The sequence below is a fragment of the Pinus tabuliformis genome, chromosome 2_1, assembly GCF_031772625.1.
Source record: "Pinus tabuliformis cultivar Carrire ecotype Pingquan chromosome 2_1, CPIR1, whole genome shotgun sequence".
Classification (NCBI taxonomy): Eukaryota; Viridiplantae; Streptophyta; class Pinopsida; order Pinales; family Pinaceae; genus Pinus; species Pinus tabuliformis.
In genome coordinates, this window is record NC_142299.1 from 569,959,462 (window position 1) to 569,984,204 (window position 24,743).

At 37.3% G+C, this 24,743-nt stretch overlaps 1 protein-coding gene across 2 annotated transcripts in view; it reads right to left on the reverse strand.

Moving 5' to 3' along the window:
* LOC149201722 (uncharacterized) overlaps positions 1-24,743 on the reverse strand; it is a 145,856-nt gene that overhangs the window by 115,382 nt on the left and 5,731 nt on the right. For both annotated transcript variants that reach the window (XM_089399806.1, XM_089399807.1), the window contains exon 3: positions 16,113-16,254. In XM_089399806.1, coding sequence (XP_089255932.1) covers positions 16,113-16,254 — 142 coding nt within the window. The remainder of the gene's footprint in view (positions 1-16,112; positions 16,255-24,743) is intronic.

Here is a 24,743-nt window from a genome sequence, read left to right on the forward strand (position 1 = left end):
TTGTCATACAATTAATTCTAGGTCATCTGGATGCACAAATACCCAAAATGTCTAGCTTACTTATGGTGGAAAATTTATGTAAGGATGTTGTAAACCCTAATCTAACCCTATAACAATAAAATAAAAGTTGAATTTTGAGTTATGATTGACTATTGAGAGAAGGGTAGTGCCTACTATTTTTTGCGGCATATGGAGTCAACTAAGACTACCTTGAAGACATGTAAGTAGATCTAGGGTGATGACTAGGATTGTCAACTACAGACCCTAGAAGATCCTCCTAGCACTTTTACGAGCTTCAAGATAAATTCAACAGAATATTCTCCACTAGAAATCTTCCTAGGGTTTAAGAAGAATGATCTACCCAAGAACAATTAGAAGAGAATGTACCTTTACCACTAGAAAAACACATTACACTTAACAATCATTCATAAAAAAATCCAACAAGATTTAAAGAGGCCACTTACTCAAGAAATCATTTGCATCCATAAACACTAGCCATGAAAAATTCATACAAGTTGCAGAAGTCATCCACAAGATCGTCTCCTCAATGAGGCATATATCCATAGCCAAGAAGAAGTATGTAAAAGTAGACAAGTAGTGATATATCTCCACAAGTAGCTATGATTTACAAGAGAGTGCTTCTTTTATTTATATGATGGATCTAGCACTTCCTCATCCAGTAGAAGCACTAAAAAATAAAATAAGGCCTTTACCTCTTAGTATTGAAAATTGATAGCTATGGGATGAATTTCCTTGAATAAAATTTCATTTCCGACCTTCCTAAAGTGACTTTCTAAAAATAGAAAGTCATGTCTATCTTTGCAACCATGACTTTCCAAAACTAGTAAATCACTTTCCATCAATTCATAATCATATATATACGATGGAAAATGACTTAACTTGTCCTTAATCAATCTCAATTGTTTAATTTTTAACTTAATCATCAATATTATTATTATTATTATTATTACTATTATCCTCTTTATGATATTATTATATTATTATTAAAAAGAAATTCAAGTCTCTCAATCACGAGACTCAATCATGTCATATGTAACTCCCCTCAATTAATACATATGTTACTCTCTCTCTCTCTCTTAATGGATTCATTCCTCTCTCTCTCTCTCTAATGCTCTAATGCTCTTATGCACCACTTACACTCTCTTACACAATTTAATGACTCGTCACAAAAAGATTCCTCTTACACCTCTTTAATGCATAAGTTACACTTCTCTCCTAAATGCATAAGTTACACTCCTCTCCTTTACAGCATAGGTTACACTCTTATTTTGGCATATGTAACTCCTCCTCAAAGCATAGGAGTTACTCCCTCATGAATTCAACCTCCTTGCTCTTCCTATATATTTGTGCTTCTCATCCTCACTTGACACACTTACTCGTGCTTGTGAAAGGAGAATTCAAACTTGAGAAAGAGAGAGTTTGAGAGTCTAGAGGAAGATTGAGAGAGAGAGAGGGGGTCTTGAAGAGCAAGAGCAGATCTTGGAGAACCAAGGTGATTCAGTGTTTTATCAGCCACTACTATCAGTGATCTTCTTCAGATTTGGGTGAACTTATTCATTCTCTCATTGTACTTTGTATCTCTATTGAACAATTGATTTCTAATAGACCTAGTCATTAGAAATCAATTGGTTGGGTTTTCCCCTTGTGGGTTTTGGCGTAGTCATTGACCTAAGTTCTCTGTGTCTCATTGAGTTCTTGACTATCTTCCATTGTGCATATGGTTTATATGGTTTATGTTCTATCTACAATTACTTAACATATTTTGCAGCATAAAGAAAATATGAATTTAAGAGATTGTAACAACATAGAACATCAAAATTTCAACACTTAGAAACCATAGATATAAGCAACAAACATTGTAGTAAACAAACAGTCCCTTTTTGTATTTAAAATGTATTGTAGACAAATGTATTGTAAACATATATATTGATAGAATGATGATCATACAAATGAGGGGGGCCATTATAAATATTAGGTAGGTTTCCCCTTCGTAGGAAGATATGTGTCTCTTTGATAAGACACACCTTTTATTAATTATTAATTATTATTATCTTTGTTACATTGTCACCCTCTGTTGGGAAATCCAAGGAGTTGGCAGTTACATGACTTCCCTTATTAATGGCATTATCTTGTGATGTTTTTTTATTATTAGTTCTTTCGATTTATCTTTTCTTATCATTAAGACTAATGCCAAGCAACGAATAAAAGAGTACACAAGATATAGGCAGACTGCTAGGGTAAAACCCCCCTCGAGGGGAAAACCCAGTCACAAATTCTTCCTTCAGTAGATTCAAAAGAGGAGATGACCAAGACCCTTACAATCTAGACCCAAGAGTCAAGACATCCTCCATCAAGTCATCCTTGAAACTATGATAGCACCGAGAACTTGATTATGGTGAATCCTTCACATTGTGGTAACACTGAATCCTTCACTGTGATGTATCACAGAAAGTCTCCATTGTAATCTACATGAGCTTGTCTTCTACAATTCAATCGAGACTGATCGACTGTCCTATCACCGAAATGCATCTACTACAGCGTCAAACTAAGGTCACTTATCCGAGCTCCTTCCTGCAATGATACCGAAATCATCTCACTGTTGTGACACCAAGATTGTGTTATTCCCTTGCTATGATATCTGAACTTCAAACTAAGAGATGATCTGAGCTTCCTGTAATGATACCGAAACTCCCTCACCGTGATTACACCGAGACTTACTCCTATGATATCTAAACTTGTTCTTTTCTGTTGGAGCACCGAAATTACCACTCTGAAATCCTAACATTTTCTAAGTTTATGCAAAATCCTTATGTTTGTATATATAGTAGTTCGACCATCACAAATCAGCCAACATGTCATTATGAAAGGTTGTGTCTCCATTTAAGGGTAGGCCAACTGGTAGGCCGACTTGATGAAGACTTGTTTGAGGCTAACAACAAGGATGCTTTTGAGGAGGTTGATGATGATCAAGGAGACTTTGATGGAGGAGTCTTTGACCAATACACAAATTGACTTTGACCCAAATAAATAATCCTAAAGCCTACAATGGAGGCTTGACCTATAACAATTGACCCAAGCATGAAACCCATGCTTTTACAAGTCAAATAAAAATAATAATAAAATTCTTTTTTCTTTTCTTTTGACAAATATATTACATTTGACTCAAGATAATAATGAAGACCGAACCTAGTTACATTTTCCAACACCCTCTTAAGGAATGCCTTGTCCTCAAAGCATCATCAGCAAATCCTTCATACTATTTCCTTTACAACATCAACATAAGAAGGAGGGCTAGGGAAATTCTTCCCTACCTTCCAATTTTAACATACTTGACCACAATTTACTCTTACCTAAGCCATCCATGGAACCACCAAAACACAAGGATCTTTCTTGATCGAAATCTCTAACTTGCATTTACCGCAACACTTTAAAAGTATATATTTCTTCTCATGTGATCCTATGAATGGCAAGAGATCCTAAAATTTCAACCACTTTAACTGTTCATTCCCTAAATTCTACAACCACTTATCACTCAACTGTGAAATTTCGAGGCCCTCATCGTCAGCCAGATTCACATCCAGCATTCCTTAATTCACAATCGTCGTAAGAGGAAACACGTAGAGCACGCCCTTCAGCACCAGGTTGATGGTATTCACATCCACTATCTCAGAAAAAGTGAATGACCTTTTGTTCCATTGCGAAAGTCTTGTTGACAAAAAATTTACCGCGGTACTTTCTATGTGTGGGTTAATAAAAGGTATCCAAGGACGACAAAATTCCTCAAATGAATCAATCCATGTACTATTATCATCACACAACTGAACCTTGTATAAGCTTATTTCATAATCCTCCTCTGTCTCAAATACATGTACGCTTGTTGAGTCACATCCAGTTGACATTGCCATTGACACTGCCACTTTGTTCCATCGTTTCTTCCAGTGAGGCTCTAGATAACAAAAACCTCTATTGGGTCATTGATGAATTCAATCTTTTGATCTTCGTTTTCTTTTATATCAAATTCTCCTTCCGATATTTTTTCCTTTTCTTCGATGGCAATTTCTATGGTAGCTATATCATGATGTTTTTCTACCAAAGTAGAGAAGGGGACAATTTCTTCTTTCTAGTTCAACGATCCCTTGTGGTTTTCCTTCAACTCTCTATTTTTCTATGCAGTTTTTGCATGCATTGGTTCAAATTGCATCCTTTGTGCATCCTTTTCCTAGTTAGAACATTCATCATTGCTAGTTTCTTTCATGTCAATGTCAACTTCTACTGTAGGTGTTAAATCTAGTGTTTCAAAATCCTTCGGCGATTTTATAATTATTTCATTTATTTCCAATAATAATTTTCGTTCAACTTTATGGTATTCCAATATTGCTTTGAAATATGTTTCCATGATTTTGGTCCAAGTGTTCAAAAAACGTGACTCTAACCGGGTGATCAAAAAGTGCATCTCTGATACCACTATAGTAAACAAACAGTCCCTATTTGCATTTAAATTACAGTAGCAAAATGTATTCTAAAAATATATATTGATAGAATAATGATGTTACAAATGAGGAGCCCCATTATAAATACTAGGCGTCGTCCCCTTTCATATGAAGAGATTTGTCTCTTTGATAAGACACACCTTTGCACCTCTTCATTAATTATTATTTATTATTATGTTTGTTATAAACACATAAATTATCCATGACACAAGAGTGGATAGGTCTGAAGACACCATACAAGCTTCAAGATTAATTCAATGGAAGATTCTCCACTAGAAATCCGCCTATGGTTTAAGAGAAAGGACCTATCCAAGAAAAATAAGAAGAGAATGTACCCTCACTGCTAGAAAAGCACATTACACTTAATAATCACTAATAAACAAATCTAACAAGATTTAGAGAGCCCACTAACTCAAGAAATCATTTGCATCCATAAACCCTAGCCATGAAAAATCCATACAAGTTGCAAAGTCATCCACAAGATCATCTCCCCAATGAGGCATATTAGTTATCCATCCATAGCCAAGAAGTATGTAAAGGTAAACAAGTAGTGATATATCTCCACAGGTAACAACGATTTACATAGAGAGTTGTTTTTATTTTTATGAGAGATCTAGCATTTCCTCATCCAATAGAAGCCCTAAAAAATAAAGTAGGGCATTTACCTCTTAGAAACCTTTGAGATAAGGCAAAAACACATAAAATATCCAGCAAACAACAGTGGATAGGTCTCAAGACCCCCTACAAGCTTCAAGATAAATTCTAGGGAAGATTCTCCACTAGAAATTCACCTAGGGTTTAGGAGAAAGGATCTATCCAAGAAAAATTAGAAGATGATGTAACCTCACTGCTAGAAAAGCATATAAGACTTAATAACCATTCAAACAAAACCAACAAGATTTAGAGATGCCACTTCCTCAAGAAACCATTTGCATCCATAAACTCTAACCATTAAAAATCCAAAGAAGTTGCAAAGTCATCCACAATATCAATACGTGCTTCCTTCAATACTCACAGGTAGCCTCAAGATGTAGATCGTTTTTCCTTCCTTCACTGACAGCTAATGTAGCTCTCTCTTCAACTCGCTGGCAATCATGACACCAATGGATCGACCGTATAGTGGGTCATTGCTCCTCCAAAAGCCATGGGAAATTATAAACAGTGAACGATTTGTCTCCTGGGAACTCAATCGAACCACAACGAGCAGCTCGAGATTCTCCAAGAGCAGCAACCTAACAAACCCGCACGAGGGAGACAAGTGTCTTCAGCAAGCAAAAAACAACCCCTATTTCTTGACAAATTATAATCTCCTTCAATGATAAATGCATATAAAGAGATATGAGTGATCTCTCCTCCAATCTAGCTAGGTTGGATGATCATCCATCGAAATTAGATTTTCCTCCAAGGGTTTTCGTCTGAGGATGTGATGAGATGCTACATTCTCCAATCCAATCTCCAAAAAGACAAATGCATAATGATGAGAGGAAAATCCCCTTTTCCTCTTTTAATTTCCTTTGTACTCAATTTCCCTTCTTCCCTCAAATTTGCATTTATTTCCCTCTCATTTTAATCTTTATTTTCTTTTCTAATGTCTTCTCCCACCACTTTTATTATTGTCACTTTATAAAGTTGACGTTTATTTATTAAGTGACCCCTTTTATTAATTACCCATTGTGACTCTAGCCCACGAGCGTAAAAAATGAGCTAGTGATTCGTCCCTTTGTCAATCATTCGAGAGGGGGCATTACAGTCCTCCCTTCCCAAATTTGCTTGTCCTCAAGCAACTTTAGGTTGGGGTGATGCAAAATGTCTTCTCCTTCCCTTGTAGCATCTCCTAAGGGGAATCCTCTCCACCTGATGAGATACTCCCAAATAGTCTTGTTCCTCATTTTTCTCTCTTTTACTTCCACAATCTCTTCAAGATCCAAAATCCCCTTCCTCGTCCAATGGAAGAAGCTCTGTGGAAGAGCTAACTTATTCTCCCAAAGCTTTCTTGAGGCATGAGACATGAAATATGTTATCAATTTTGGTCCCATCTAGTAACTCTAGCTCATATGCCATATACCCCACTCTCCTACATATCTGGTATGAACCAAAGTAACAAGGCTTCAATTTTTTGGCTCCACCCTTCTTAAGCAAGTACTGTCGATATGGATGTAATCTCAAGAATACTAGGTGTTCCCCTTCAAAGTTGCATTTTTTCCTATGCCTGTCTGTAAATTTCTTCTAGTGATTTTGAGCCACCTGTAAATTCTCTTTGAGACTTCTTAGGATATCTTGATTCTCCTAAATCCAATCCTTGGCTTTGGGTGCCCTTCTATCCCTAGAAACTAGCTCCAAATATGATAATGCTTCGAAGTTATTGAAGGCTATGGATGCTCCTATAGGAAGGAATCCTTAAGATCCTCATCAAGATGCTCTGGTGAATCTTCAAAGTCTGGATCGAGGTAAAAGAAATAAAGATCATTAGCTATTTTCATTACCCTGCTTGTCAATGGTTTTTGCATATATAATTGCATGTTGGATTCAAGTGCATTAGCTACTGTCATGACCAAGAGGGTCATGGAACAACCTAACTTTAGAATATCTAGGCCATATCACAACATTTGTGCCATGGATTCCAAGAGAACAGAGGTTCGTGGCTTGATTAAGAATTTATAAGTTCATTTATCTGCTTACCCAAACTTTATGATTGTTATGGACACTATTGTGATTGATGTACCTGATGCTTGGGGAATGTTTTTATCAAGAAAATGGGTTGCATCCCTAGGAGGGAGTATTCAAATGGATCTGTCTTATGCTACAATTCCCTCACCTAGAAGTAGTGGTTTTGTTAGACCTGATAGAAAGCTTGAGGGGAGATTTCATGTGGAGGACCCCAAGATGCCCAACAATGAAATTATATATGAAATTATTGAGAACTATTCTATCTTGTCTAATTTTGTAATTCCTATAGATGAAAAGGTTGATGGTTTGATGAATGGAATATGGCAATGTATTTCAATGGTGCATAGTCTAGGCATGGTAAGGGTGTTGGGGTTGTGCTTAAGTCTCCCTGTGGTCATATTTTTATATTTTCCCATAGATTGGAATATGAAGCAACCAACAATGTGGTGGAGTATGAAGCCCTTATGTTGGGTCTTGAGTTGGCAAAGAATTTTGAGTGTTAAGTTGCTTAGTATCAAGGGGGATTCTGATCTTGTCATTCTACAAGTCAAAAACAAATTTGCTTGTAAGAATGATAGGCTTAGGAAATATCGAAATGCAGTTTGGGACACTATGGAAATTTTTGATGCACTTAATATTGAGATTGTCCCTAGAGAGAAGAATAGTTAAGTTGATGAGCTTGCAGTAGTAGCATCTACCTTACACCTTGCAAAGAACTTCGTGGAAGATAAAGTTAAAATGGAAGTCATCTTTAGGCCTTCAGTTGTTGATAATGTAGAGCATTGGAAATTTTTTAGCAATGAAAGTCAAGTGATCCATTTCTTGAATAATATGGAGGAATTCAAGTATTTTAAAATTGGCTACAAAGAAGAAGGATCTAATTATACAAAGTAGGAAGATGTGACAAATCCCACTCCCAAGGGTCTTGTAGACTTGGAGCAACTCTTTGCTAGGCATGATGTCACAAAGAGGAAAGAAGAAAAGAAGATTGATCCAAGGGAATTCATAGAAGTAAATAATGGTACCTCTAATGATCCAAAGATTGGTAAAGGTACTACTGAAGAAGAAAGAAAGAGATTAGTTAATTTACTTCGTGAATATAAAGATGTGTTAGCATTTTCATATGATGAGTTAAAAGGATATAGGGAGGATGTTATGGATCATATTATCCCTTTGAAGGATGAAAATGCTAAACCTTTTCGTTAGAAACTTAGGCAAATTAATCCTAAGTTGGCCCCCTTGGTTCAAAAAGAGCTTCAAAAGATGCTCGCAACTAGGATTATTGCGCATACTCGTCATTCAACATGGTGTTTAAATTTGGTGATTGTTAGGAAAAAGAATGGATCAATTAGACTTTGTGTTGACTTTAGAAACCTTAACTTAGCCTGTAAGAAAGATAATTATCCTTTGCCTAATATGGAAACTTTGTTACAAAGTGTAACTGGATCAGGCATGATGTCATTATTAGATGGTTTCTCTAGTTACAACCTAGTCTAGGTTAGGCAAGAAGACAAACAATGGACAACTTTCACCACACCATGGGGAACTTTTGAGTATATAAGGATGCCTTTTGGGTTGACCAATGTTGGAGCAACTTTTCAAAGGGCTATGGATTATGCCTTTAAGGGCTTAATTGGAAAAATTATTGAGATATATCAGGATGATCTTATGGTGTTTTCTAAGGATGGAATTTCTCATATTGATCATCTACGGCAAATTTTTGGCAAGTGCAGAGAGTATGGGATTTCTTTGAATCCTGCTAAGTTTGTGTTTGGAGTAACTGAGGGCAAGTTACATGGTCACATCATTTCTAAGGATGGGATCAAGATTGATCTTGAAAGAGTTGAGGCAATCTAAAAGATTCCATTGCCTCGTAATATTAAGTCCCTCTAGTCCTTCCTAGGAAAGATAAGTTTTCTTAGGAGGTTTATTCCAAACTATGGGGAGATTGTCAAGCCTATCCAAAGTCTTTTGAAGAAAGATGCTAAATTTGATAGGGGAGATGAGGGTAGGAAGGTTTTTCAAGAAATTAAGAGTCCTTTTGTGAAGGCTTATGTTCTTGTTAACCAGGATTATTCGAAGGAGTTTATGATCTTTTCTTTCGCTTCAGAGAATACTATTGCGGGTGTGTTTCTCCAGAAAACAAACAATCAAAAAAAAAGGAAGGATATGAGCAGCCGATTGATTTTATGAGTAGTTTGTTTCAAGTTTCCAAATTGAAGTATAGTACCATCGAGAAGCAAGCATATGCCTTGATAAAATCTCTTAAGCATTTTAGGACTTATCTGGGATATTCTAAACTTTAAAGTGATTGCTTTTGTCCCACATTCCGTAGTCAATGATATATTAACTCAGATTGATTGCTTAGGTACTAGAGCTAGATGGGTCACTACGATTCAAGTGTATGATTTGGAGATCAGACCCACTAAGCTTGTTAAGGGCCAGGGGTTGGCTCAGATTTTGACTGAGGGAAATGAAATGTCTTTACGTCTGATTTGTCAAAATGATTCATCAAAGGTCTCAACTTAACTTCATCCCTTTTCCAATCATTTGAGAGGGGCCATTACATATTTTAATGCTTAGAGTGTGATACTGATCATGAGGATCCCAACATAGGCAAGATTTTGATGATATATAGTTACTTGTAGCACAATTTTTTTTGGACTCTAGAGGCTATTTAAATTTTAGAGCCTCTTTGTTGCTGTATTTTTGGTCTAGAGATGGATTGCACTCAGTGCTATTTTGATTATATGCACCTTTACTTGCTATATACACTAGAAACTTTGCATATGTCCATAATGGTTTGGATTCATGTGGGATGGACATGAATGTATATGTTTTTTTAGAAATCTTTAATAATTTGTGTATTTCTGATCAACTGATTCGATAACCAGTCTGCTTCTGATAAAATTGCTCCAAGATGCAGCGTCTCAACTCCCATGAGTGGTAGGACGTTTCAAGAAGGGTGCCAAGTCATCAAATAGTCCACCACTCTCCAAGCAAGGTGGAAAAACCTCAATCAAGTGTTGAAGAAAGCTCAACATCCTCCAGAAAACCATGTCCATGCAAGGAAAGTGACTAGATCATCCCAACAAGTTGGCTCTGTAAGACCTAAAGGTGTGGTATAATAGAATGTTCTCCTTTGAAAAATTTAGCTCAATGGGTTGCAATCTATCAAGTTCAAGTGCTTACAACAAAGGTGGCCCAACTTTAAGTTCTGGCAAGTATGCTTCCTTTGTTAACATGATTAAGCGAACCAGGTCTTGTGCAAATCCTGGGTATTGAGAGCAGAATAGATAGTCGTCAGTTGTGACATCTTAAGAAAGCAATATACTGAACAATGATACGAAAGTGAAGGTGGAGCCGACTCCTTCAATAGAGTTCCTTAGTGAAGGTCTAGCCCACTCCTTCAATAAAGTGCTTTATTCCTATTGAGAAATAAGAAAGGAAAGAAAGAAGCCATCAGGAAGAAATGAGAGCCAAAATTATTTTAAGAAATTAATTGCTAAGTTACCGGATCCGGCACAGGCAGGTGGAGAATCGCCGGATCCACGGATCTGAACCGGATCCGGATCCGGATACTCCAAAATACGGTGAAAAATACGTATTTTTAAAAACGCGGATTTTTGAAACGGCTCGACTTTACCGGATACGGATCCCGCCGGTGGCCGCCGGAAGCGGTGATAGGTGGCCGAAAAGTTAAAAAGCAGATATTTTTTTAGGTTTTTGTGGTCCCGCACCCGCATATATTATAACCTTTCTTTTGTCCGACTCGACTGTTTTCTTTTGTCGCCATTCCTGCACAAACTGATTCGTTCCGACCGCCGGCCCCTCCTGCACAGGAATTTTTGGTTGCGGGCTTAACTCCGGCCCCACTGCACGCAGCACCTGGTCAGGCGCCGGTTCCCCTGCACGCGGTGTTAACACAGTCGGGCAGACTGTTCACGCCGGCAAAAGTTTTAGAAGCGAGGGTTTAAGCGTTAACAGGTATTATTCACGGTTATTATTGTTAATGTTTATTGTTACAGTCATAATAAACAGTTATATATATATGTTATATGTTCGACGTATGTTTATTATTTAATATTTATATTATTTAATATTTATGTTTATTATATATATATGTTATATGTTATATGTTTATTATAATATTTATGTTTATTATATATATATGTTATATATGTTATATGTTATAAATGTTATATGTTATTATATTTACAGTCATAATAAACAGTTATATATATATGTTATATGTTCGACGTATGTTTATTATTTAATATTTATATTATTTAATAATTAATATTTATGTTATATGTTCGACGTATGTTAATAACAGTTACAGTCATAATATAACATTATTATATAAACGGTAATATATGTATTATATTAATGTTTTATGTTTATATGTTCGAATCGTTCGTATGTTTATTATTTAATATTTATATATATATATATATATGTTATATAACATAATAAACAGTTATATTAATATTTACCGTATGTTTATTGCTGTTTAAACTTTAATGTTTAATGTTTAATATATTAAATAATTAACGTTTAATAACAGTTATAATATATATTAATATAACAGATATTTGATTTGTTAATTTATTTAATATTTATATTTATATGTTATACTAATATAACATAATAATAACAGTTATATTAAAATTTAATATTTAATATATGTTATTTAAATTTTTTAAATGTATTTAAATTTTAAATTTAATTTTTTTTAATGTATTTACAATTTAATTTTTAATTGTTTATAGATAATATTAATATATTATAATTTGATTTTTAAATGCAGTTGCAAGTAACTCTATACCATTATCATAATGGAACCATCACAAGATTCACAACATGAGCATGGTGAAGGGGAAATCATCAAAACAGATCCAAAATCTCCTCTGTGGCAGTATGTGGAGATTATTGGAAAAAATCCCGGAGGTGGTTCATTTAAATGGAAGTGCAATGAATGCCAAGATATAAAAAATGGCTCATATACTAGAGTGAAGGCCCATCTCACCGGTCAAACTAACACAGGGGTGCAAGTATGCACCGGGCCAAAAGATGCAAATGGCAAACCTGGCCAAGGTTTGAGTCCTGGAAAAATGAAATTCTATGCATCTTTGCAAGAAGTTGCTGATAGGAAACTTGCTAAGGGAAAACACCCTGTGCAAAGTTCTACAACTAGGGCTCCATTGCCATCTAGGCCTGCTGCTACATCTAATAAAAGGGCCACTCTAGGCCCTCTTGAAGCGTGTTTCAATAATCAAGGTAGAGACATCGCTGATGAACATGTAGCTCGTTGCATCTATGCAAATGGGCTAGCATTCAATTTGGTGCGTTCCCCTTACTGGCAACAAATGATTAAGGCAGTTAATGAAGCGCCAAAGGGGTACAAAAGCCCTGGATATGAAAAGGTCCGCACTACCTTGTTGGCATCAGAAAGGCAATCCGGGATACATGGGCAGAAACAGGGGTGTCCATCATTTCTGATGGATGGAGAGACCAAAGAAACCGCCCATTAATTAATGTTGTTGCAGTATGCCCCCAAGGGGCAATGTTTTTGAAGGCTGTTGATTGCAGTGGAATAGAGAAAGATGCATCTTTCATATCCACAATTCTTATTGATGCAATAGAAAGTGTGGGGCCACATAATGTTGTCCAAGTCATTACGGACAACGCACAGGTTTGTAAAGCTGCAGGTTTGATTGTGGAGGGTCGATATGACCACATCTTTTGGACTCCATGTGCAGTCCATTCATTGAACCTGATGCTTGCCAAGATTGGTGAGATTGAATGGATTAATGAAATATATGTAGCATCAAAAGAAATCCAAATGTTCATAACAAATCATTCAATGTCCCAAGCCATTTATCGGGGTTTTGCAAAGTTGGAGCTACTGAAGGTAATTTTTTTAATCAATACTATTTGTATTAGAAATAATGAAATTCTTATTTTTAATTACAAATTTATATATGGTTTCTCATTTGAGATTTGGCCTTTTGAAACTTATAGGTTGCTGAAACTCGTTTTGCCTCCCACACTCTTGTCATAAAGAGACTTGTGGAGGTGAGACAAGCACTACAAGCAATGGTCATTGACCCTCTTTGGGAATCATGGAGGACTTCCACTTCTGATAGAGGGCAAAAAATCAAGTCCATCATTCTTGATGATGCATGGTGGGACAAGGTTCAATATCTTCTACGGTTCACTGAACCAATCTTGACCTTGATCAGGGCATTTGATACAGATACACCTTGCTTGGGGGAAGTTTATGAAAACATTGATAGTATGTTGGAGAGGATAAGGGAAATTATCAGGGCAAGTGAAAATGACCCTCATGAAACATTCTATTATTTAGTGAAGGACATAGTTACAGAAAGGTGGAACAAAATGACCACGCCATTACACCTTCTGGCATATGCATTGCACCCTAAATACTATCATTCTAAAACTTTGTCTTTACCTGGTAGAGCAGCACCAAACAAAGATTCTGAAGTGGTACAAGGATACAAGACAGCCTTGAAGAAAATTTATAGAGATATGGGAGTTGCAATGGAAGTCCGCCAAGAATTTGGAGGGTTTGTACAGTCTACTGGTAGCTTTTCAGATCCAGTAGCTATGGATGATCGAGGACATCTTGATCCTATTACTTGGTGGGGCTTCCATGGTGGGGATAGCATTCATCTGTCTACTCTAGCCACTAGGTTGTTATCACAGGTTGCTAGTTCCTCATCAGCTGAGAGGAATTGGAGTACATATGGCTTCATCCATTCAGTGAAGCGAAACAGGTTGGGAGCGGCAAAGGCTGAGGACCTTGTTTATGTTCATTCCAACCTTCGTCTTCTATCACATGTTGAACCAGAGTATAAAAAAGGTCCGAGCAGGATGTGGGATGTGGAGCCTGAGATCTCTGACTTGAACCTGACACTGAATGCCATGACTCACCTCAACCTACTTGAGGATATTGTTCCACCACCAGTCCAGCCTACTGATGCAACTTCCTACATTCCAGGACCCCCATCATCTATTCATGATGTAGAGTTGCAATATGCAGAAGATATAGATCCATTTGAGGATATGTAAATGTATTTACTATTATCATTCATGATATTATGAATCATGATCCTTGGACCTTTTTGTTACTTTGTATGAGGGACGATGCACCATTTCAATGTTTTAACTTTTAATCTTCATATTTATGATTTTATGATTTATCATTCAATGTTCTAAAAATGTTTGATGGTTTCATGGAGTATTTGATTTTTTAGCTTTAAGGTGTTTTTTAAAAGTTTAAATATATATATATATATATATATATATATATATATATATATATATATTGATTGTACGTGACGTATCCTTGCCGTATCCGGATCTTAGATTTTCAAAAAACTAGCGGATCCGTATCCGTATCCGTATCCGAATCCTGGTAACTTAGATTAATTGCCAACATTAGGCTTCAAACACACTCCAAAGTTGAGATCAACGAAAGAATCACACCCATTAACATCAAATTTCAAATTCATTGCACATGGACACCCTCCATCTGAACAACAACAGAAATCAGGGTAAAAAAGGCGATAACAAATAGAAAGATAAAGTTCTCTTTTCTTTAAATTCCCCACCTTACAGAAAATGAGAAACATACACAAAAAACAAATGTCATCCCGTCTCAAATCTTTTAAGCATTTGAAATGTGAAAAATTGAGATTCAGTGGTGTTTTCCTAATAGAGATCATATATTTTTTTTGGAGTAACACAATAGTGAATACCCCATGTCTGAGTGTACCCAGAACAAGATACGTGTACCCAGAACAAGATACCCAAGGCTTTATTACTTCAAGACCTCCAGTTGCGAGAGTTACCTCTTTTCAGTATAATATTTTGCAGTAGAAGTATACTTGCCACAAAAGTTTAGTCAGTAAGTCAGCCAGAAAGATAGTTGAAAGAAAATAAATTCACATTCAACAAAAACATGAGTTCAATGATAAGAAACACAATTTAACTAATCCCAAATTCATTTCACTGAATAAGATTGAAATAAATTAAAGCAATTTTATAATCCACAAAACAATGGTACTGTCTAGAAAGGCATGTGGCCTAAACGTTATCAGTGGCTTAATTTCACTTTACATTGCATGTGTTGGAACTTGGAAGCTATTGGCATTTACCAAATCTTTCAGGTTGTAGTGACTTACAGAAGAACTATACCTTCATCATTTCTGTACATGTAAAACAACATAATGCTCCCAAACCCAAACATGAAGGAATTTCTCGGATGACAATGAAAATGTGTCAGCCTTTGCTCCTTAATGAACATAGTTTGAGGCTAGCAGACTAACTGTGAGTTGCTTGAAGCAACACCAGGATCTTCTGTTGTTGCTCTCTTATGCTAGGTAGGATTAGAAGCAAAGATCCCAAAGAAGATCCTAAAACCATTTTTGAAATGCGACTTCAACTTAAAGGCATATTGCACTCCCAGTATAGGCATGCTTCAAATTGCATTTAGTATCTTGTGGACATTGAATGCAATTCAAACACACCAACAAGGAACTTGTTGATTGCAATAATGTTACAATTCAATTCCAGTATATATATGACTTTTCTCTTCCAAAAAGCATGTCTCCTTATTACTTTGATATAATTCAGTTTGCATTCACCTTAGGTAGTTTATTATAATGAGTAAAATACCCAGTAGACAGCCCAAAAAGAATTTGCTGAACACAAGTATATAAAAGTTCAATTCAGATTATAATACTTTCATACATTTGAAGTTAAACATGTAAACATATACTTTTTAAATTCCAAATACTGTCTCTTTTGCTCATTCATGAACTCCACAGAAGATCCAAACTGAGATTGACTGCAAACTTAGAACTCATCTAGCTAAGAAAAGAAGATAGATGCCAGAGAAGAAATTACTTTTGTACAAAAGACTCAACCATAATGCGCCGCTCCTCCTTCCTTCTTTTCTTGCCATCCTTTTGACTTCCAGTCCCATCCACTGGCATTGCCATTGCAAAGGACCTTCCTATCCACCCAATCTTTAAGCCTTGCATACTTTCTGATAGGCCAACAAACGAAGAAAAATGGGCACATTAATTAAAACAGTAAGATGTAAAGAATCTTTACAAGAAACACTATTTAAAAATAAAAATAATATTATAAGAAGACATCTTTTCCAGTTTCCTGACTGCCTCATTTAATGTCCAATCAAAATTGTTCAAGGAAGCGATCCAATATGTAGAATCATTAAATGCAAAAAAAATGTATTTTAGTAAAGAGATGTATAATCATCATGACCTGGTAAAAAGATATCAAAATTGTTCAAGGAAGCGATCCAATATGTTGAATCATTAAATGGAAAAACAGTATTTTAGTAAAGAGATGTATAATCATCATGACCAGGTAAAAAGATATCAAGCACAACTCACATAGCATGCCCAAATTAAAACTACTTTGATATTCAAAATACCTATATGACAAAATAAAGATATTCTTAAATCCCAATAGAACAAAAAAGACAAACAAGATAGATGCACACTATTTCAAGCTATTCTGACATCAAATTACTTGCAAATTTGCAATTGACCAACTCAAATCCCTTGTGAGAAATGTAACTCCAGTATCTTCTGTTGAAAAATGTAGCTTGGGAGGTACTCCCACGGGCCACAAGTCTAGGCTACTTGACTTGTGAAAATTTGACCCACCAAAAGGACTTGGTTGGAAAAAGTACCCAAGCATTGGGTTTTGAACCCAAAGGAGTGGGTTTAAGACAAGAAAATGAATTTTATTTGTCAAAATATTTGTGTTTGAGCATGTAGGCTCAGGTTGGCTGGGTGCTATGGACATGACCCTTGCGGCTAATTAGACACCCCATGAACACCTATATATTGGAGCCTTGGAGGCAAATGCGAGGACATTTCACCACAGCAATTCATCTCTTGTGAAGCATAGCAATCAAAGAGGGGCCGCAGATATCTAAAGGAAGAGGACAAGTGGCTTTCTGTTCAAGAAGAAGGTTCAAGAGCAGGCTGAGAATTCTGTCTGTCTCAGACTGGGCTGAGAGGGACTCAGTCAGGCCGCAGAGGCAACTGCAAAGGCCGCAGAGCCAACCGCAGAGAACCACAGAGGCTGCAGAGGGCCTCAGTCTGTCACAGAGCAAGCCGAGAGGCCTCAGGAGCCCTAGGAGCAGAGGCCGAGCTACCTCAGGTTGAGCAAAAAGGCCAGTGAGACTGTTATTCTGTGGAAGAGAGATTGCTGACTAGTTTTTGTGAAGTCTGTTCATCGAAGGACAGCATGAACAGCAGGATTTGAGGGCTAGAATGCAGTGATCTTGAGGGACAAAGTTGACTGTGTGTAGCTGTTGATTTGGGGCTGAGTTATACAGTAACCTTGAAGGATAAAAGCCACTGTGAGCAGCTGACTTGTCAGAGACATTAAAGAAGCCATTTCTCTGCAAGAGGAGGCAAAGGACAGCCAGGTGTCAGTGACAAAAGAGGACTGAAAGGACTGTTGTAAAAATCAGTGATTAAGTTGCCTATTTTCATCATTGTTCTTTTGGGAAGATTGAAGGTCAAAAGGTGTTGACCTCAAACCCTAGTCGTCCAGTATCAGGGTTTTGTAAGGGCCATGATCCCTGGTACGGAAGCCCTATGTTTTATTGATGGACTAATAAAAACAAGTTTTGGGCCATATCTATTTGTCTCGTGTACTTTCATTGATTCACTGCTGTTACATTTCCATTGTGCAAAGTGTTTTGGCTGTACAATCCTAGTGTGCTTGGTAAGTCATAGACCTGACATAGGGTGTAAGGAAAATCCGACATCCCCCCTTGCTTCAATCCCACTATATTGCATAGGTAGCCAATTTGGCACAAATAAAAGTCTGCTATATGTAGCCAAACAAGGTGGAAAAGCTCACCATTTTTCTTAAAAATAAATGCAGTATTGGATGTGTTATATAATTCTAGCATTGTCTACTAGATGTCATTTAAGAAATTGAGTGTGCTAGTAGATTTAGTCTTCAATGTGACAGCAAAAGTATTATTGTAGTTCTTCAATGAATATAGCTTACAGCTCTTTCCCAATGTGCTGAACGTTCGAAAGCAATTGTTAAAACCAATAAATGAATCTAACACTAACATAGCGTCACTGTTAAAATTGGCAACTAGGGCCAAACTCCATGTGGGTCACCTCATTTATGGCAGCTGATATTTTTCTTGGATTCCTCTCGTCGAGAGGTGTAGGATTGATCTAACGATCATCCAATTCCGACATGTATTCATGGAGATATGAATTTATTTGTATTTCTTGACAATTTCTCAAGGTCGGCCAGCAAGTAAAAGTGTGTTTCACACCCCCAGGTAAACCTCAACGTGGCATATACGAAGAGGAGACCTTGAGGCATTAGCACACTCATCTCACCATCTCATTCCTCTCTCTCCTAGTCTCTTGGGTATGCGTAGGAGGAGGAAGACACTCTCACATGGGAGAAGGACGCGGGCCAGTTTTGGGACAGCGTTGACCTAGGGCTGACTGTGGAGCGGCAGGGGTATATTATGCATGCATTTGACCAGTTAAGAGGAAGTTGACTGCGTTCTTGGGTTGGGCAGCCTCTCCTAGGCTAGCTGCATTGCTGGACAGCCTGCATTGACCTGTTGGAGGACATGTTTGGGACAGCATTGACTGGTTGGGGCTGACTGCAGTATTGTTATAGCATTGACTGCTGTTTTGACCTCCTTGCATTGACTGTTTTGGGCTGCCATCTATTGCTGTTGGAGGTCGAGTTCTCCTAGGTTGTCTTGAGGTCTTTGGGGAGCTGTTTGACCAGCTTTGACCTTACTAATCAGAATTACATTGCTGCTGCTGTAAATCACAGATTCGTGATATTGTACTATCTCTCTCTCTCCCTGCTGAATTATTAAAGAATATAGAAGAATTGATCAAAGGGTTTCCCCGCATTGGGGTTTGTCCCTGGCTGGTGCCACATCTTGTGTCTCTTGTCTTGGCTTATCTTCTGTTGTTTACATTTATGTTCTATCTATGTTGATGTGATTGCAATATTGGAAATTGGCATTGGGCTAATAAGAAGATTTGAAGTAAATTGCTCTTAAGCATAGAACATACCATAATTTAACATGGTATCAAAGCTGAGGTGAAGACAAAGCCCAAACAAGAGCAAGAGCAATCACCGAAAGACAGTTGGAAAAATTCAAAAGGCTTCATGGGTTCCTCATCACACTTCCCCGCCGAAGACAAGCTCCGTGAGAAGTCTGACTATCATGGATGGAAGATGTCCCTTGATCTGACATTGGAAGAGCGGGAAGTGTAGGACCATGTGAGGGGTAGAATTACGGAGCCTCCATCAAATGCACCGGCTGCTACAATCCTAGTGTGCTTGTGTGCTTGGTAAGTCATAGACCTGACATAGGGTGTAAGGAAAATCCAACACCCCCCCTTGCTTAAATCCCACTATATTGCATAGGTAGCCAATTTGGCACAAATAGAAGTCTGCTATATGTAGCCAAACAAGGCGGAAAAGCTCACCATTTTTCTTAAAAATAAATGCAGTATTGGATGTGTTATATAATTCTAGCATTGTCTACTAGACGTCATTTAAGAAATTAAGTGTGCTAGTAGATTTAGTCTTCAATGTGACAGCAAAAGTATTATTGTAGTTCTTCAACGAATATAGCTTACAGCTCTTTCCCAATGTGCTGAACGTTTGCAAGCAATTGTTAAAACCAATTAATGAATCTAATACTAACATAAAGTTACTGTTAAAATTGGCAACTATGGCCAAACTCCATGTGGGTCACCTCATTTATGGCAGCTGATATTTTTCTTGGATTCCTCTCGTCGAGAGGTGTAGGATTGATCTAACAATCATCCAATTCCGACATGTGTTCATGGAGATATGAATTTATTTGTATTTCTTGACAATTTCTCAAGGTCGGCCAGCAAGTAAAAGTGTGTTTCACACCCCCAGCTAAACCTCAACATGGCATCTAAGAAGAGGAGACCTTGAGGCATTAGCACACTCATATCACCATCTCATTCCTCTCTCTCCTAGTCTCTTGGGTATGCGTAGGAGGAGGAAGACACTCTCACATGGGAGAAGGAAGGACGTGGGTCAGTTTTGGGACAGCGTTGACCTAGGGCTAACTGTGGAGCAGCAAGGGTATATTATGCATGTGTTTGACCAGCGAAGAGGAAGTTGACTGCGTTCTTGGGTTGGGCAGCCTCTCCTAGGTTAGCCACATTGCTAGACAGCCCGTGCTGACCTGTTGGAGGACATACTTGGGACAGCATTGACTGGTTAGGGCTGACTGTAGTATTGTTGTAACTTTGACTGTTGTTTTGACCTCCTTGCGTTGACTGTTTTGGGCTGCCATTTATTCCTGTTGGAGGTCGAGCTCTCCTAGGTTGTCTTGAGGTCTTTTGGGAGTTGTTTGACCAACTTTGACCTTGCTGATCAGAATTACATTGCTTCTGTTGTAAATCACAGATTCATGATATTGTACTATCTCTCTCTCTCTGCTGAATTATTGAAGAATATAGAAGAATTGATCAAAGGGTTTCCCAGCATTGGGGTTTGTCCCTCGCTGGCGCCACATCTTGTGTCTCTTGTCTTGGCTTGTCTTCTGTTGTTTACATTTATGTTCTATCTGCATTTTACTATCATGTTGATGTAATCGCAATATTGGAAATTGACATTGGGCTAATAAGAAGATTTGAAGTAAATTGCTCTTAAGCATAGAACATACCATAATTTAACAGCTACAGTTGCGGTCAAATATATTAATCTACTGAGGTGGAAGACAGATAGATACTGCTAAGGGGCCATGTAATCAAGCGTTTTTCCAGATATAGGTCCATCAAAATTGAACGAATAAAAACAATGATACTACAATTCTTAATTGCTCCTCCTAGCCAACATTTTTCATAGTCAGTAAACTAAACACAAATGAAGAAGGTTAGGGGCAATTAATGAAACGTTGAACTCTACCTCCAAAGGGATAGGATGACTCAACTGATCATAATATTCCATAAAAATCCTTGCATGGATTGGCTACTCTGTCTCCTCTCTTTTCATTGCCCTATTTCAACAGTGCATGGCAATGTATTTGTCCACTTGTCTTTACAACTAAACTTTCAAGATTCCTCCTTTGACCACCGTCTCCATATTAGCACTTATATGCTTGAATGGTAGCTCATTACCACCAACGTTCGCATCAAATCTTTTTCATTTTCAGACATTTCATATTATAGCCATGTCATGACCTATGCCTCATCAAACATTTTTATTATCTAAAATACTGCAACTATACGGAACAGGACCTACAATTTAAATTCTCTCAGCAATAGTTGGAGACTGCACAAATAGCATTTCAGAAACAATAAAACGAAGATTTGGAAGAACACTATTGAAGCTAAAGAGATCAAGAATTAATTTGGACCAAGCTTTAAAAAAGAAACTCTAGAGCTAGTTTTTGGATCAAAATAGAATGGAAAGCATTCTCATGCCAAAATTAATTTGTTAAATTTTGTAAATGTACACTTCAAAGTTCAAAGCAACCACCATGGTGAATGCTCTTGCCAAATATTTTCAACAACCATGGGATTTTTGACGCAGTAAGATGTTTTCTTGCACCAACTCAATAACTGTTGAATCATGAATGAGATGACTTCTCATAGGTAGCATATAAAGTTGATGGAACAAACTAATTTCTTAGTTTTCTTTTATGATGTCCAAGCAACATAATCTAGTATCTTGTATTCCAAATGGCTATAAATTGTGATTGTTCTTTGTGGTTGAGCACTAGTGCTTCCAAATTCATTTTAAAGTGAACCATTCAAAGATGCATCATTATAACATCTTTAATAAATCCATTGTTATCTATGCCTAGAATCCTAAATATTTGGGAGCCCAGGCTGACACCTATTGATAGAGTACATGTAAAGAGAGTTTCAGCCTTATCCTTTGGCATATTCAATGTGAAATTGTTTTTCTTCAAAATGTTGTCCAAGCCAAGATTGGAGACCACCCATTTTGGATCTAGAGCATCTTTCAGCATTATTTCTTAGCTACACAAAATTCATTCTCCCAGAGCCTCCATCTCAAGACAAAAAAGATGTCCCTACAAAGTTCTTTATTTTCTGACAAGATTGTCTCATGTGTCTTCTTCTAGGGGTTTTCCAACCTTGTATTATGTATCCATATTGATTGTCTTCCCGACTTCAAGTACTCTTTGGATGCTCCTCTTCACCTTCTCTCTATAGAAGGAGAGGTTAATAGCATGCTCAAGGAAGACACCTAGTATCAGTACATCCAAGTTACTTGGTTTCTTCCTTTCAACCTCTTAGCCCTGATCTAGCCTTCTTTGCAAAGCATTTCTTGGTACTTACAAGTTATTGATGGACTTATTGTTTGACCATCAAAAATTATCTAAGAACATTGGACATTGTAATGAACAATAGTTCATATCCACAACAATATTCGATATAGAAATGACAAATAGTTGAAATTCATAAAGGTTAATAATTATATATTTGTTAAATGAATAAATGATCAAGTCGGCCTACATGAAGAGATAAGTCGGCCTAAAAGAAGCAACTCGACCCTATGAGAAGCCTATATAAACGAGACTTTGACCTCACTTGGAGACACACACTTCACTCACTCAAGTTCGATCACAAGGAGAAGAAAGGTGCAACGAAGAGGAAGAAGAAGGAAAGAAGAAAAGTTGAGTTGTTTTGGATTTGTTTTGAGCTACTTCTCTCCACATGTGCGAAGGAATTAGGGCACATATTGTTGCGATAAATGTGAAAATTCGGAAACTCGAATCCTATTGCAGCAATTGCAAATTCTTCTCCTAATTGTTAATTTAATTTAACAATTTATTTGTTGTTTCCTACAGCAAATACTGAATAACTCACACTGTAACCTACACAAATAAAATTAAGGAAGAATAAACGCTAGAAGAAATGCTAGCACGCACATATAAAATAACATTGTTATTTTTAGACAAATGTCCCCAAAAAATCCCAACTTGGGAAAATCGGTGCAGCAGCTAAGGGTTTTAATATTAAGCAACAATGAAATAATATGAGTACAATTGGATGCCGAAACTGGCAATCCTACGGAGAAAAACTGGCGAGAAAAATCTAGTGAGGAAATTTCCTCACTCCACAAGCAAATCCAGGCTCCGACCTTAACTCAAATTGGGTTGTCCAAACTGGCTCTGCGCAGCAGCTGCATCACCCTAGCACAGTCACTTCTGCACTTAGTTCGAACCAGCTTCTCCTCAAGCCGCCTGGTCTACTATTGTTTAGGAAAATGTCTCTCCTGGCCTCCAGAACTTCTACCTAGCTTTTGGCACTGAAACTCTGCTTTTCCCCAGCATATTTGAAATTGCCTCTAGAGGCTACTGCACTACTCTGCGTCAGCCTCACTGTGGCTCACTTGCCTCTCTACAAATGTACTCACCGAAACTGGAATCCTTCCTCCGGCTTCACTGTCCCTGCCCCTCTCTCACTACTTCGATCTCACTGGCTCTCTCTCCTGCAACTGACTGCTACTACTCTGGAAATATATTTGCTCATGAAATCGAACTTCTCATGTATATTCTCCAAGTGCCCATCGACTTCTTATAGTCCTCTTTTGGGATTCCAACTGCCAAGATTAGATCTTAATCGATGGCTAGGATTAACTTGAAGTCGATTTGTGTGAGTTTCTAGAACATTCACACCTTGACTTAAGTAATTCTGATTAATTAACCATATTCCCTAAGTTTAGACTTGGAAAATATTTAAAAATTGACTAATCATCTAATTAAGTCATTTCTAGGCAGAATTTCCAGAAGCAATTTCTAGGTTTTGGAGATCCCATGCATTCTAGCCTCTCCACAAAATTTCAAGGCTAGAACATCTGATGCTACAAAAACTAACAATAAAGCCGAGTTGCAAAAGTGAAGATAGGTCATAGAGAAGAGCTATTCTACGAATCGAATTCTCTAGGAGAGAGAAGCTATCCAAACAAAGAAGATAGGAGCAGGAATCTACCATTGTTTCTCACACGTGCAAGGGCTAGGGTTTCTACACAAGAATCAGCTGGACAAGTCGAAATAACAAATGCAGTTGTTGGACAGGTCGAAGTTGCAGAAAAAGCTCCTGAAAGTCAAATTTGCAGAAGTTGTTGAAAGTAAGGTGTGACTTGGTCTTGGAGGGTCTTGGTCAAGGGTCAAAGGTCTTGGAATTTGTCAATTGAAGGTCTATAAGAAGAGAAAGAATTCTGGTGGGTTTTCCTCTCAAGTTGGAGAGGTTTTGGCCCTAGCTAATCGCCTACAGCTTGTGTTGTATTGTCTCATTGATTTTATTGTTCGGTAGTTGTTTGATGATAGAAGAACAGTAATAATAATCAAGTGAAAGAAGAAACTTATCAAATTAGGTAAAAATATATCACAAGCAGTGATCAAAGTAAGAGAAATCACCTACATTTGTTGCCCTTAGATTTCTTAACAGTCCCAAACCTGGGTGAGCTTGGAAAGAT